This window comes from Dicentrarchus labrax, unplaced genomic scaffold (assembly GCF_905237075.1).
Source record: "Dicentrarchus labrax unplaced genomic scaffold, dlabrax2021, whole genome shotgun sequence".
In the NCBI taxonomy this organism is placed as follows: Eukaryota; Metazoa; Chordata; class Actinopteri; family Moronidae; genus Dicentrarchus; species Dicentrarchus labrax.
The window spans coordinates 32,305,632-32,322,160 of record NW_026136713.1 but is presented as its reverse complement, the minus strand read 5'-3'; the positions used below and the strand labels follow the sequence as shown (position 1 = coordinate 32,322,160).

Below are 16,529 nucleotides of genomic sequence, written 5' to 3'. Positions count from 1 at the left end.
AGTAAAATGTGGGACATATATTCCCATCACCTTGAGAAATAAGCAGCTTCAGATCTAAAGATAAACGATTTGCTGAAAACTCACCCTCTTTACATTTTCTGACTGAGATAGAGACCCTTTTGAAAAATGAAACTGATTAATTCTATTTATATCTGAAAATGATCAAGTACTTATCATCTATTTTCATTAATCCTCGTTGTCAGCGGGAGAAAAAAAAACTTGAGTCGAAAGATCAGTGAACGAAAACCGCATCTAATTCAACTGGTTGAGAACCGGCCTATGAATAATTATTAATTAATCAGCTTCATATTAGCCTGACATCGTTGCTCTCCACTACTCATGGAGTCCTTAGAAACATACACGCATGTGCACACGCCACCCACACACAAACACACACACACACCCCAGCCCCAGCTTGTGCGTTGGGCTGCGTACGTGTGTGCCTCCCTGCCAGAACCATTTGTGAATTTATGATTGTGTATGCATGCATTTATTAAAACACTTCTGCATGTTTTTCCTCTGTATGTGTGTGTGTGTAAATGGGTGCCCTTTCCCCAGCTCATTGGGATGCAAGGCGATAGCCCGCCGAGTGAGAGCTGTCCAGGCTAGCTTTGGAGTCATTAGCGCGCTCGTTAGTCCAGTTATGTTAAATCTAAATTACCATTCATCATCACACAGGGACCCATCATTTATTCTGATGTGGCCTGGCAGACACATGCGCTAACTGGATTAACTCATTCAGAGACACGCAGACACACTTGCTAAAACACAGTGGAATTCCAAATCAGGCGTTAGCTATGTGGTAAGTGTTTTAAAATAGATTATGTATTATTGATTGAGACATCGCAGGGCATTAGCAATGATTGGTTTGCCCTTGTGAATGCAAACCATCTACAAACTGTGCTCTACTGCAGACAAATGCAACTGAACAGGGAATAATAAATCGAGAAGATAAGCTCTAGTGTACGATTTTTGAGTAGGTGTTCAACAGGAGACATAATTGGAAGCTAAAGGTTACAGGAATTAGCTTACATGTTGATGGCTTAAGTCTGCCGGACAACTAAGGAACAGTGAATACGCTGCTCTACTTAATTAAGCTACTAAAATGTTGTAAATGTAAAAACAAAATTAAACGGCACAAATGCGGAAGACAAAATTCTCACATAATATTTTGGGGCTATTTTCTGCTACTCTGCTACTCTGCATTCTGCGTTGATACAAATGAAGACAACAATATATGGAAAGACTTCAGGGTACAGCAGAGGAGGGCTGGCTTGCATTCAACGCTGGCTCTTGGTATTAAATTAGCCCTCACTGAGTAAAAACACACGCTGGCACACACTGTCATTAGTCGCTACAGGAGGAATGCCTACCATCTGCGCTGACGTGATTGCAAAGACGAGGAATTCTCAGAGAATCAAACCGACAAAGTGGATGGAGCGGCTCCTCTGCCAAATATAAAGACTGTGTTTATCACATAATTACATTTCCACTTCTGCTGTGTTTATTGGCCTTACAAGTTTGAGCACATGCAGCTTTGACCATCAAAGACTTTCAAAAAAAGGTGGAATCAAAGTATTAGGAGGAAAGCCGACTGCGGGGCTGTTGAGTTTAACGGGCATGGTACTCTTCTCAGTCAGGCATTGAAGGAAAGTCTTCTTCAAGTTTCCCTTTATGTGTTTGTGGCGGCATCACAGCTTTGTCCATCAAAACATGAAATGGCAATATTAGTAAGGAAATCTTTTGTTTTTGATGTCTTTGTTAATCAAGGCACATTTCTCAGTCATGCATCAATAGGAAGTCTTCTAACAAATCCACTATTAGATATAAGCTGTTCATGACATGAAGCTTTGGGCAAAGTCTGACCTTTGTAATGGATACGGAGAGTCACTGTATTTGTTGTTTCCAATAATCAGCAGATAATCAAAAGACATTCCAAACAAAAAAAATGTGTTTATAAACTATAGCAGTACCAATCCAAAGCCTTCAAAAGCTTGTATTGAGATGAAAAGGGCTGTCAAGTAATTAAGATAAATCTTTTTGTTTAATGTTAACAATGAACATGAAGAGACTCACTGTCATGTGTTGATAAGATTCGCCATTAGGAAAATCACTTGTTTAGAAATATTGTGCGGCTCTAATTGATTCTGATAGGTGTTTAATGGCAAATATGATAAACCCACCCTGGCTTGCAATCTGTTCATGATTTTAAATGAAAGACAAATGAGTCGAGTGTGAGTCAATCTAAGTTTGTCGATGACACAGAGAAGGTTTCTGGCTTCTTTTTTAAATCTTTACTGATGTTGGCACTTCAGTTTCCCATCACCAAATCAGTGCGGCCACCTTTGAAATGACAGTTATTTTCATATAACGTAATCAATGCTACTAATTCCTGGCAGGGCATCACAGAACCCAGGCAGAGGAAAGTCAATAGATTGACTTGTCTGGTAAAACAAAGAATAACACTGAGTTTAGCAGCTTGATTTGTTGCCATTGTTAAAAGGGTTTGTTTGCTGTACAAGAGGAGCTGACAGCTTTTATACTTCAGTTTTGTTTTACGCATTACTTATTTTCTATACGTTTGTTACTGGAAGCATGCTCTTCTCTTTTATTCTTCTATTTTTGTTGCCTAAACTATTGCATAATATATTAAAGTATAAAGTATTTTTGCCATAATTGAGATATTTAACCATACTGCAGCTGATGTAGCTGCTATGTAACCTTGCGAGGCAGCCTGACTTGCGAGATCACAAAACAATCCAGAGATCACATTAGAATTCATCTTACCAAGCCTCTTTGCGTTAGTGACCAGTACAGTGATACAGAACCAAACAGCATCCTATGAGGAACTACTGGCACGAGCTACGGGCGAGGGTTTACGCTAGGTGTGTGTGACAACATCTATAAGAAGTGCCTGTTCTGTTCAGTGCCCTGAAACAAAAATGGCAGCTGCTAAAGAGGTTAACATAGATGCCGCTATGTCATATCAGAGCTGGAAAGGATTTCTTTCTGAATGCTTGTTGATCTGATTGGTTCGCTCATGATACATGCTGACAGATGGTTCATCCATTCACCTGCTATGTATTTTTTGAAAGTGCCTGCCCTTTTCCAAACAGATTGCAACAATCACTTCCCAGTTGGTTCTGTGTAACAAACCATCTGGTGCAATGAGCTGTGCAGAGGTTGTAGAAAGAAACATCTTTTTGCCATTGGACGTAAAAAAAAACAAAAAAGTGACAAAGCTAAAAACAAAATGCTTTCACTTTACTTGTACTTAATTTCAGGTCTGTGATGAGATGCAAACTCTGGTGTCCTACATTAAAGTTAAATGTGCTACAAGCCCATCCACCACCTAAATTTCCACAACCTGAATTTTCACCTTTCTACATAAAGGACACACTAATTCCTGCATCGGCACTTATTGCTGGCATACACGTAAAACACTGTACTGCAGAATCATCCAATGTGAATGCAAGAGATTACTAGGCTGATCATTCACACCTTTCAGATCTCCCAGCAGAGCAGAGGCCCTGCTAAAGGGCCCCCTTGATGCTTGATGATAAGCGATACTGCATGAGTGTTTCTCCATTTCCCCACCAGAGTGTGGGTTTAAATTACACAACATGATTTGAAATGGACACCCACAACAGTTAATTTCAAAATGCCCACAACATTTCTCTGTCATCCACTACAATGGGTTATGTTTCAAAATGGCACCATATGAACTCCACAGTGATATAAAGTATTTAGTGTTGGATCTGTCCTAAAACTGCTCTGCATGGTGCTTCATCTGACCATGAGGCAAATACAATGTTTCTGTATCCATAACACCTCACATTACCCGTCTGTTTCTATGCCTCTCAACAAACTGCAGACATACTGGGGAGGTAGGGTAAAGCATTTTAGTCAAAAATTATTTAGGTCGCACTAAGTCTGACAGGTAATGTTTTGTTATTTTACAAGTCCTTGAGGACAAGCCAAAAAGTTACTTCCAGAACGACTGGCAATTTTCCTCCTCAGACACGCTTCTCTTCAGGCTATGAAAGCTTACCTAAAATCACCAGAGCATGTTAATTTCCTTCTTTAATTTTTCACCACAGCAGTAGTGGAGTTTATCTTCATTACAGGCCAGTGGAAAATGACTGGACGGATATTAGGGAGGGATAAAGGATGACTTGCAGCAGAGGTCAAGTTTGACTCAATGTCACACTATTTACAACAGGTCATATACAAGCTTGAATTGTGACTTTCTGACTGACAGGTGACTGTTAAACATATTGACTCTCATCTTTATTAAAGTTTATTCATGTACTGATGGCAGATTGTTCATCCATCCACTGTGGTGACTTAAATATACACAAAATCAGTTTTAGAATCCAGGATTAAAAATGTCGGTATGAAACAATATTCTATAAAAATAATGAATATATTTTGTACTGTCGGAATCTTAACTAATCATACGTTTGACAAATTACAGCATTAGATACATAAGCAGAAGCTATTAGCACTTCAGGTGCAAAAATCTTCCTAACCTCTAGTTATTTGCAATCCAATTTAAAGCAGATTATCAATCTAACTTTCAACTAAAACTATTAAAATAAACTCTGCGTTTTTAAGCCCATATTTTTCATTTGAGCCCAGGCTGACAAAACTCAAGGACCCAGAAAATCAACATGCCAGCGACCCAGCGGTTTCCCCATTGAGGAACACTGTTCTGAGTCTATCTGACAGCCTTGGTGGTCTGGAAACAACAAAGGGCCAAATTGAGTCAGTCAGTCAGACATTTGTTCCATCAATAATTAATGCCTCCCTGCTCTCCTCCCTCTGATCCTTTCAATCTATTTTCTATCACTGGTCTTTGTTTTGTTTTTTTATTCACTAACATCACATCAGTGTTTCTTTCTAGTTTTCTGCCTTCTGTTTCATCTCTTCTGCTCTCTGATGTCTTCTACACCTTTTTGTCCTACATCTCTTCCCTCTCTCTTGTCTTTTTCTGAATTAAGTTTTCATCTGCATCTTTTTGTCCAATCTGGTCCTGTCCTTTGGATTTATCTGATCTGTTATCTGTTTTATGTATCTTTCTATCTCTCATGCATCTCTCTTCTTCCCTTCATCTTCCTATTCCTACTTACCTTTTATCTTTCCTTTTCTCCACCTATATCTCTAAATGTATTGCCTCCCTCTGCCTCTCATCTCTGGATTTCCCTCTTTCGCTTCCTCTGTATTGGCTCTCCTCCCTCTCCTCAGGTCCAACAGCAGATAAATAAATGATGTCCGGGAAACTGGCTGCTTTTACAACACCGATACCACACTCTTTCTTTCTTACCCTCCCTTCAAATCCCTCCTTCTTCCCTTTTCCATTTTGTGAACACCCAGCCCCCAAATCTCTCTTGTCTCTTGCTTCTCCTGGCAAAAAAAGAGGAAGGGATAGTAACCGCAGTCCTTTCGGGTCTAAATAAATCATAGCTGAGCACTGCCTTGCTTTTACAACACCGATCCTCCACTTTCATCCTGGCAGCCATGAAAGAGGGAGTAGAGAGAGGAGGAAGTGAAAGAGACTATCTAAGGACATGTGAGTAACAGGAGTGGATATCAAAGGAAATGGTGAATGTAAAAGTGTTAAAAGCCGTCTTTCTTTCTAAACCTCCTCAGGAAGTAAAAGTCTTCTTTCACGAACAACAGTTCAAACAGGTCTACCCTGAACTCAGAAAATAGAAATTAGTTCTTTGGATCAACGTCCATGAATCAATGAGAAGACTGAATCCTGAACATTATATTTTCAACATGAAGAAAAACTAGCTGCATTTTGATTTCTGTTTATACATAAATAAAAGTAACAAAATAAATGAAAATTTAACAATGCATTTTTATTTATCAAATGATATTATTAATTCTTAATAAATGGCTATCCGTTTGTCCAAGACAGATAGAGGACTCAACCACAGCGGCACAAGCATACTTTTTTCATTCAGTGATGTGTCAAATATTTTATAAATCCAATCGTTTCAAATGTCTCGTAATTTTAACATGTTGTCTGATTTAATGAAAAAAACAGCCCATCACTTCACTTTATTTCCAGAGAACAATTATAACAAGATTAATGAAACTAACAAACTAAAATCCATTTAGCATTTTCCGAATGAGCCCGACGCCCCAGTATTCAGCTTTTGACTCGTCAACGCTGCTCCTGTGAAACATATTAAGCAGCTGAGATAAAGCCTAGTCTACCACGAAACAGCGGCTAATTAAAAATGACTAGATTAATTAATGTGGAGATTCGTTAGTTGCACACACACATTCAGTGCAGTGCTTCTTTCATTTGGCATGACGCATACACACACTCACACAAATGGCTAAAACACACACACACGCAACATATCCAGTTGACTGTCAGCTTACATACAGTCTCCTATGCAATATTCACACAGTCACATTGAAATGTAGAAAAGTACATTCAAACACACAAAACATATTCTCAAGTGATTGTCATCTTAAAGCTCTATCACGCAATAAACAGGTAAGTTTTACAAAAAAAAAAAATACTTGACTGATGGACCCGCTTTGACTCCTTACATAGTCAAAGACTAAATACATATAGCCCCTACACGCTTAATCCCAACTGTTACCTTTAGTAGGCCTTCAACTAATAGTTTCTTTTGTTATGAATTTATTTATTGATTATTCTTTCAATTAGCTGATTACTTGCCAACAAAATGTCTGAAAATACTTAGAACTACCAATTATGATTTTCTAGATATGAATGGGACATCTTCAGATTGCTTGATTTGTTTGACTAACAGTAAAAACCCCAACGATATTCAATTTACAATGATATAAACCTGAGAAAAGCAGCAAATCCCCAGGCAGGAACCAGCAAATGTTCTGCATTACTGCTCTATGAGAGACCTGACTATGGATCAACTAATGGATTAATCAACTAATCCTTTCAACCCTATCCTTAAACTAAACCAAATAATTCTGACCAAAAACCAAGTCTAAAACAAGTCTAAGCAAAGTGTTGACCGGCACTTTCATAAATGTGTCTCACTATGAAGGTCTAAAACGCAAACCGGTCCTCACAATGATAGAAGTACAAGACTCCTCTCACACACACACTGGTGTACAACAGTTTGTGTGCCCACACACACACACACACACACACACACACACACACACACACACACACAGAAATACACACCTACCTGATGGTGCAGTCACATGACTTCCAATCACTGTTATCTCTATCACCCCATTTTGTACTGCGGTCACGAAATAAACCCCAGGAACTGAACAGATGGAGCTCTGCCTGTGTGTGTGCGTGTGTGCATATGTGAGAATACGCATACATCTGCGTGAGTATGTGTGTGTTAAGATGCTTGAAATGAAGATCAGTCCAGCGGCAGAATTGCTTACTGTCATTCATGCCCTTTGCACACGTGCACAAATACTTGCACACACACACAAACATACACACACACACACACACACACGTACCTGCCTTTATTAAAACGTCACATTCAGTGAATATACTGTGTGCTGTCATGCTGTCTGCTGTGAATGGGAACGGCTGCGTATTTACAGTGAATTGTAAATCCTGCAGAGTACTCAGCTGTCAGAGTCTTATGAATTGCTAATATGTTGTATCTCGCACTGCTGATCCCCCTCTATCTGCCCCCTATCACTTCCATTGTGCGCTGAGCAAAAAGTGAGGCAGGGGAATCAAAAAAGCTCACTTTGCTAAAAGGAATAAAACCTAGAAAGGGAATCACGACAGGTTGAATCCAAGATGGCAAAATAAACTTTTTTTTGCAGCATAAACCAAAGCTGATATTAACACAAAACATTAATAAAATGCGTTCTTTTCCCGACATCATTTAAAACACAAACTACCTCATTCTAGTACTTGTAAGAGCTGTGAGGTTGGAATGTTGTCCACAGTGTACGCTGCCATGTATTGAACCATTTCCCACTGTATCCTCTGCTCTCTTTAATCATTCATGTGAACAACAACACATTAAGCAGCACCTGACTGCACCAAGCACAATCACACCTACAGCAGCAGGATACTCATCAAGACGTGCCTGATACTGTTGGGTATCTGACTGAGCTCTCACAGCACAAATACCCAGGTCTACTCCATATTAGGATAAAAATAATGCTTTTCATCTTATGCTTGATCCTGTCATTATTTTAAAGATTTTGATTTCAAGAAAAATAAAATTGTACATTGTCTTCTTGAACACAGAAGTGGTTTTAATGACAAATTAATTAGGAATTTGTTTTTTTCCATTTGACATAAAAGAACACAAGAACCCAATAGATTATGACAGATTGTTTCAAAGACTGCAGCTCTGGTTTGCATCGTGTCTTTAGCAGAGATTTTAAGCCTTGTATCCGGTTTCCTTGCTCCCACAATGTTGCTTGGTACAGTAGATCTTTATGTGATAATGAGACAGATTTCCTCCAGAAGCAGCCAATTAGATTTAGTTATTCATTTGGACTGCCTAACTGAGGGGAAACGCTTGTCCATTGTCACAATGTATTCACAAACATGAGAATCAACAAGTTTAAATGTCAACTTCAACACTGTATTATTAGTATTATGTGCCTGTTCTTGTGGGTCTCTCTCTGTGGACCTCAATCGTGTCCACTTAATGATGAACTAGCTATGTAATGTGTTACCAGGGACAGACAGAGTAAAGGTTGGGACAGTGCTGTCAGTCTTCTCTTCTTTTTCTGCTCTTGTTCGCTCCAATCATCTTGTCCTCTCCTCTGTTGTCTGCCTTTGTCAGTGTGCTTCTCTCACTTTCTCTTTGTCCCTGTCGTATTTGCTATACAGTTTTACCCTCTAATAAACATATCAAGCAACAATACCACTAACCTTTTCACCTCTCAGCACCATAGAGCAGAATATGACAGCATTGCCAACAACCCTACAGACAAATGAGTCAAAGCTGGTGCCAACCAAAGACAGGATCCCTACTTGTGTTAACTTTTTCCAGCTTAAATTAAGACATGACACTATAACCTTTATATATATTGGCACAAAAATGAATGCAACACACAGACTCTGCCTCTGTGGGAGAGTAAATGCACCCCATGGACACACATACACACACATATTGTGTACAATGACGGGAGCCTGCACACACACATTCAATTGTGGAGAAAGTAGACACCTTTCCCAACACAACCTCACACTGCACAGTCGCCAGTCACACCTCTGAGCATAGTGACAAATGAGCAGCTCTGGAAATGTGGACAGATCACACGCTCAAACTTGCGCACGCACACACACACACACACACACACACACACACACAAACACACACACACAAATGCACACGCTCAATCACATACACAGCTGGAGGCAAAGAGCATCAACATACTCCCATATGCAGAGGGAATCACCCACATGCACTAACACACGGTGCAAAGAAAGCGCAGGTTGCCTGCTACATTGTTTTTTACTCTCTTTGCATTTGTGTGTGTATGGAAAGTCAGAGACAATGCATGCCGGTGAATGAACAGGTACGCTTCATCCTTCCGAGCAATGCTGCACACAGGCACTTAGACGTGCACCGCAGCTTACACACACACACACACACACACACACACACACACAAGGGTATCGCAAAAGATAATTCACACACAGCAACATGTACAGAAACTACATTGTATCAACAAAAGCATCTTTGAGTTTAAGCCTTTCCTATGTCAAAAACATACAGATAGGCATAAAGAGAAAGAGAAAAAGATAGAGAAAAAAACACAAAAGTAGATGGAGGGGAAAGAATGAGGGATGACACACAAGTGAAAGATGAGAGGAGAGAAAAGGAGGAAGACGTGAATTTTTACATGAAAGGAAAAACAAGCATGAAAGGATGAAGAAACTGAATAAGACAGAAACCGATAACGAGAGGAGGAGAGAGTGGGACAGGTCCCTGCTTCACAGACAACACACGGGAAAGCAAAGAGGGGAGAAGAGGGGATGAGAGGAGGAGGAGGAGGAGGAGGAGGAGAGAGATGGAGGAGCCAGAGTGAGAGGACCGGGATTTTCTCTACTTACAGAATCTCAAGATCGCGCAGTGCCCGGAAAGCTCCATCTTCGATGCAGCTGATGTGGTTGCTGTCCAGTTGCCTGCACCGAGCACACACATACAGACGAACACACACACACACAGATGAGAGAGAGAGATGGGAGAGAGTCAGGCGCAAGTATGCAAGGTCCGCTCAACTGGGGGAGGGACTAACAAAAGACAGGTTCCTTGAATGAGTGTGAGTGGGGGTGTGTGTGTGAGGTGATACCCCGGTAAGTAGGTTTAAGATAGCAGGTAGGAGACACTGGTGTTAACTCCCAGACACACTCTCTCTCTCACTCACACACACACACACACACACACACACACATCTGGGGATACCCAGTCCAGACGATAGCACACAAGCTAAGGTTAAGTCTCTCACCTCGGCGCTGATATGGCCAGCCCTGAGGAGAGGAGGAGAGGAAAAGGAGAGTGCGAGAGAGGAGACCAGTACGCTGAAGTGGCCTGCCTGGCGTCAGCCTATCACCTCCCTCCCCTGCTGCATGCCCAGCGCACACTGGCCACCGGGAGAGAGAGGGATGAGAGAGGTAGACACAGTGAAGAAGAGAGCGAGCAAGCCGTTGCTACTAAAGCCCACCCTGCTTGTCTGTTCTGTAAATATTAATTGCATTTTCTCCTCTTCCACCCCTCCTCTCCCATCCTCCTCCTCCTCCTCCTCCCCTCCTCCCCATGTCCTCTTTTATTCTTTTTTCCCCCTCTCTGTAGTGAAAGAGGGAGTAATTTCATTACATTAGGCCAGCCAATCCATTAAGGGCCTTTTACCGGCTCTGTCACTGAAACAATTTCATTAAAAGGAAAGCCTCCGTAAATCAACCTACAGTCACGACTCTGCCTCTCTTTCCCGTTTTCCTTCCTTCCCCTCTCTCTACCTCCCCCTCCTCCCTGGCTCGCTCGACGCCTCGTTCACCGGACTCCCAGATGCACCCTGTACCCCACCGCCATCTATCCTTTGCTTTTACTTTAATTTGCTCAGCTCTAGGTACTCAACCTCCCCCCCCGCCAACAACCATCCCTCCATCCATGAACCCAACAACCCCGGAACCTCCACTCATTCCTCCCATCCATCCATCCTTCTGACTTTCCCTTACCCCCTCTCTTCTTTCTTCTGCAGAGGAGCAGATGGATGGATTGCAAATGGAAAGAAACAAAGGACAGACATTCAGAACTATCTTTGTGGGTTGTTTTTTTTTTACTTAACCAGGAAGGATGAGTGGCATTTAGACTCTTAGACACACACACACACACACACACACACACACACACACACACACACACACACACACACACACACACACACACACAGACTCAGACAGGTGGACACAGAGATGCATGAAGGGAAGGATGTAACCAAACACAAGTAAAAAAACACTCAAACACACAGTTAGAGAAACACACAAACAGAAAAACACATGTAATCGTAAAGGTCCACAAACCCTCATGGGCGCACACACGCGCGCACACACACACACACACACACACACACACACACACACACACACACACACACACACAGTATGGCTAGTAACTGTCTGCTCTCCAGACACTAGAAGATAAAAGCATATCACTTCACCTTAATCTTCTTCTCCTTGTCCCCTTCCCCATCTCATCTCTCTTCCACTAGATCCCTCCATCCCTAATCCTTTTTCTCTTTGACTTTTTTCTTTTTTCTCCCCTTGTTTCGGAGCAGCCATCTTCTCCATTTTTCATGTTCTCTCCCTCTCTCCATTCATAATCCATTTTTTTTCTCCCTCTAGTGCCCCCTCGTCTCCTCTCATCTCTGATTCCCCTTCACCTTTTCTCTTCTAACCCTCCATCTATCCATTGCTAATCCATTTCTTCTCTCTGTTTTCTTTTATCAACCTTTTAAATCTGCTTTTCTCCTTCTCTACATAGCCCCGGTGTCTTCTCAGCACACTGCAGCACCTGTTATATCAGTCATGTCAGCTTTTAACCCTGAGGAAGGTGGATCTCAAAACAGGAGCTGGGTTGCGTCTTAAGGGTGCCAGCAATTGCATCAGGGCTTCGGGAGCAACATATTCTTTAATTTGTTTTTATATGTGTATGTTTGTGTCACTGTGGGCGAGGAATCTGAGGGATACGTTTCAGAAAAATATATTTTACTAGTTACACCAGTAAGTGCAACTAACTATGTAGCTGCATTTCCAAGCATGTTAAAGAAAGACTCTATTGCAGCCTGACAAGATAAATGTGAAAAAAAGACAAACATTTTATGTGTACATGAAAAATCATTATCTTATCACAGAAAAAAGGGTTGTCTCATCTACCTATCACTACCACATGAGTTTATAAACCAAACTGCAAAATGATATTTTCATCCAGACAAAACTTGGAAAAGCTGCCATACAGCGGCAAAATACTTCAATTGTCTTCATTTGATCAGTATAGTAGTGAGAGTGCAGTACAGTAAGAACATTTTTCATGTATTAGCTGATATTGACCAACTGCTGCTGGTTAATGGTTGGCATGAGCTCAGTTTGGACTCAAGACAGTAAATACCAAACAACTCTGCGCCCACAGGCCTGGCAACATAATTATTTTTGACCCTCCAAAGGCTTCCAAAAACTGATGAGATGTTTTGATCAGCTTTGATGCAATGCAATTATATTTTAGAGGTAATTTAGAGAGTTCTTTACAGCCTTGATATGCTGCACTTGATTAATTGGATACAATTGGTAAAGACTGGTGGCATCATCAGCATGGAGCACTAAACAAGTGTTCTGTTTGATATAAAAGAATAGTCAGATCAGGTTGTGTACTCTTGTTGAAAGCCATGTTTTAAGTTGATTTTTTTCCCCCCACTTGTTATGGAGTCTTTCTTGAAGAAGAGAAGCTGTGAGTGTGAGCATCTGTGAAATGACTGGACTCTAAAATATGGTGAGCCTTTGGATCGTACCAACATATGGTTGTGCCATGTTTGTGTTTTATGTAATTAAAAGGCATGATTTTTTTTTTTAGGAAGACAAACTGGCACCCAGCCTGATCAGCCATATGGAGATGGATGGCACTGCCAAAGTTGACTGTAGTTATTAAAGTCATTATACTGCTCGTTTTGTAACACTGATTAGTGATTATGAAGCGTAGGGAAAGGTTGAGTTGTTCCATAGAACAAAGAGGTCTAATATGGTTTGTTTCCTACAATTCACCCGCTTATCCAAGTAGTACAGCCAAGTATCTAGTAATTAAGACACAAAGTAAGTAAGAAAGACACAATAACAATGTACATTTAGTGTTGATGTCCAGTGCCAATGTGGGAAGTAGTGTGCTATTTATGTTGCAAAACAGAGAGTAAGGGTGTGGAGGTCAGGATGGTAAGTGTATAGCACATCTGACTGTCATGCAGGAGACTGTTCACTGCAATTACTGTGCACGATCATTCCCTAACCTTAACCACATGTTTCAATTGCCTAACCTTTATTGTACCTTAACTACAGTTTATTTGACATAACCATGAGCGCTGTCTGACCTTAACCATACTTAAATATCCATGAGGAAATATTGTAGGAAGCAATAGTTTAAAAAATGTTGACATTGGACGTAAAAGATTTGCCATTGAATATAATCCTGGGTTGCCAATATCAATGTTCCTGTCTGCCTGTAGTGTTAGGTGTTACGGTGTGAGACTGTCGTCCTCAAACAAACAACAGCATTGGTTCTATAAGAGCTCAGAATGACCTATGTTCAAGTTTTTTCTGACAAATGTCTTCTTGTAGCTGGGGAAATAATGGCTTTCCACACTATGTAGCAAAGGTGGAAGTAGCTTGCCATTGTTCCCAACACCTCTTAGGGAAGGGATTGGGAAGACTAGTTTGGTGTCTGTCTGACTTTGACAACAGAGACAAGGTTTGCATCCTGTAATCTACAGACAATCAATGTTGGTTTCTTTTAAGCATGACCATGAGCTCTCCCTAACCAAGGAGAGATGTTTGATGAATAAATCCCAAATTGAAGAGCTGCACATTGTATCTCATGACTTCTTGATTTGAGGGAGTTGGATTCCCACTGCTGTGTAGAGCTGACAAGGACTGTGAGACAAGCGATGAAATGTCTTAAACTCCTCAACTCTGCATAACTCTACAGGAATGTGTTTTGATAATTTTGAGAACATGTTATCACTATGCTCCAGAAACCTCACATCTGTAATTTTCAAAGAATTGAGAATAACTGGTGGATTCATATTGGCGACCATGTACTTCATCTTCCATCCTCATCCACAGTAAACGATTCCATCAGCTGTGATATGATTGGATTTCTCTGACAGCTTTGTTCACCAAGCACCCTGATTAGCAGTGACATGATTGGTATCAATCTGGAATGAGGGTGTACTTTGTGTGAATGTGTGTGCTGTCTGTATTTGTACCATTGTGTTGCATTCATAGTCCTTGTGTGTGTGTGTGTGTGTGTGTGTGTGTGTGTGTGTGTGTGTGTGTGTGTGTGTGTGTGTGTGTGTGTGTGTGTGTGTGTGTGTGTGTGTGTGTGTGTGTGTGTGTGTGTGCTTTTATAGTGTTCAGATGAAGGATGTTTGCTACAGGGGATAGAACGGGGGTCCTGAATTTAATTTCCTTTCATATAATTAGTTAGTGTGTTTAATCATGTCTATCATAAGGCCTATTGGCAGACTGATTCAATGCTTCCCTCTGCTACCATCTGGAGCAGAGGGAAGCACACACACACATAAACACACAGCAACCCTGCCACTCCATGAATCCCTCAGTGAGCAACCACTACTGACTGAGTGATTAATGAAAGGACAGGGGAAGGGAAGGATGATACACTAACTGGGTTCCCATCCAGTGCATATCAACAAAAAATGCTTCATCAAATTTCAAAACCAATATAATAGTTTTTGACTGGAAATTACTAGAACGGTTTCCCATTTGCCTGATGCAGAACATTTTTGTTGATGAAGAAATTACACAATGAATAGTGATGGAGACATATTGGAAACACATGGAACAAATAAATAATGAATGAATAAACAGTGATGTGCTATGGCTCCGTTTATTACAACACTACTTCAGTAGATCACTTTGTATGGTTTGGTCAAACGCAGCCATTGTGAGGTAAATGATAACAGGAATACCAACTTTCCAAATTTTTTGCAATCCTCTTTAAGATTTATGTGCTCAAAATGGAAAATAGAAACAAATGTAACACTCTTTGTGCAACAAATTGTAATAAATACATTTTATAATGTGACACAGCTAATGTTTGTTTGCAAAACAACTTGGTTAGGTTAGGGTTCAAATACTTAAGGTTTGGGAAACTTTGTGGTCATGAGCACAATAACAAATGTGTGGTTACAGTTAGGGAATTATTGTGGTAACACATTTTGTTTTACTCAAATGACTGATGCTGTCATGGTTTGACTTTGCTCATGTAAACCTATCGCTCTGTTTCTTGTCGCTGCTACTTGTCGGATCCACACATTTAGGTAGATAGATACATATCAGAAGAGAGGAGCTGAAGAGAAAAACAGTGAGAGAAGAAAATAATGGTTTGGGGACATGCAACAAGACACAGGGTAAAATGAAAGTGTGGAGAAATAAAAAATAAAAGAAGAAATGGTGGTCTGCTGGATAAAGGAACGCAAAGGAACAAAAGTAGAAGCAAGTTGGAAATTGGATTAGGGTTGCATGTGGTGGGAATGTACGAACAATGAAGGCCTGATTAGAGGACTCACCTCTCTCTTTTCTGTCTCTCCTTACGCTTTTAAAATCTTTTTGTTCGTTTTTATAAATCTCTCAACATCAATACCTGTCTCCACTGGTTCCCTTTATATCCAAAAAGAACATTATAATGCTAAAATGTTTACATATGTGAGAGAGTCAATGTAGGTTTGCTGTGCTGTTGATTCATCTCCAAGAGCAAAAGTTGGGAAAACCTGCAGTACTGCTGATGTAGGGTTGATGCAGGATCGATGGACATCTGCAATGGCTGCCGTCTTAATGGATGATTTGTACAATACAGGGTAGGTTTTTACTTGCAAATGATGACACTGCTTTTAGTGATATTCAAGGGTACAGGAAACCATGTCATGTTTTTAACATAATTAAGTCCACCTCTTTTGACTGTGTTCCAGACTGAGATTGATTCATGCTCTCAAGGACACAAAGTGGCTTTCCAACCCTAGTCCAACGAGACAAACTGAATATAAACTTACATTTTCTTGATTTGCATTAACATTTCTATAACTCTATTAGAAAGGAAATTAGAAAGTAACAGTGAAAGGAGATATATAGACATATTTGTCTAATGTTAAAGTTCAAGTCAAATCTGGCAACCCTGCAAAACTACAAAATACAATATGACACTGTGGGAAACTGTGTCTCGGTGTCAAGCTGAAACTATCCAAAACACATTGAAGGTTGTGTTTCCTTGAATGTGAGTTTAAGTAAATTCTACATT

The 16,529-nt window shown here is 40.5% G+C and overlaps 1 protein-coding gene across 2 annotated transcripts in view; it reads right to left on the bottom strand.

Annotated features, from left to right (window-relative positions):
• slit3 (slit homolog 3 (Drosophila)) overlaps nucleotides 1–16,529 on the bottom strand; it is a 240,419-nt gene that overhangs the window by 87,397 nt on the left and 136,493 nt on the right. The window contains exons 1-2 of one of the 2 annotated variants that reach the window (XM_051419432.1): nucleotides 10,465–10,576; nucleotides 10,070–10,141 (exon numbers count right to left, since the gene is read on the bottom strand). Coding sequence is in view for 1 of the 2 variants with exons in the window: in XM_051419431.1 (XP_051275391.1) it covers nucleotides 10,070–10,141 (72 nt within the window). In the remaining variant the exon portion in view is untranslated. Of the gene's footprint in view, nucleotides 1–10,069; nucleotides 10,142–10,464; nucleotides 10,577–16,529 lie in introns of those variants that run through there. The other variant, XM_051419431.1, reaches the window with a different exon arrangement.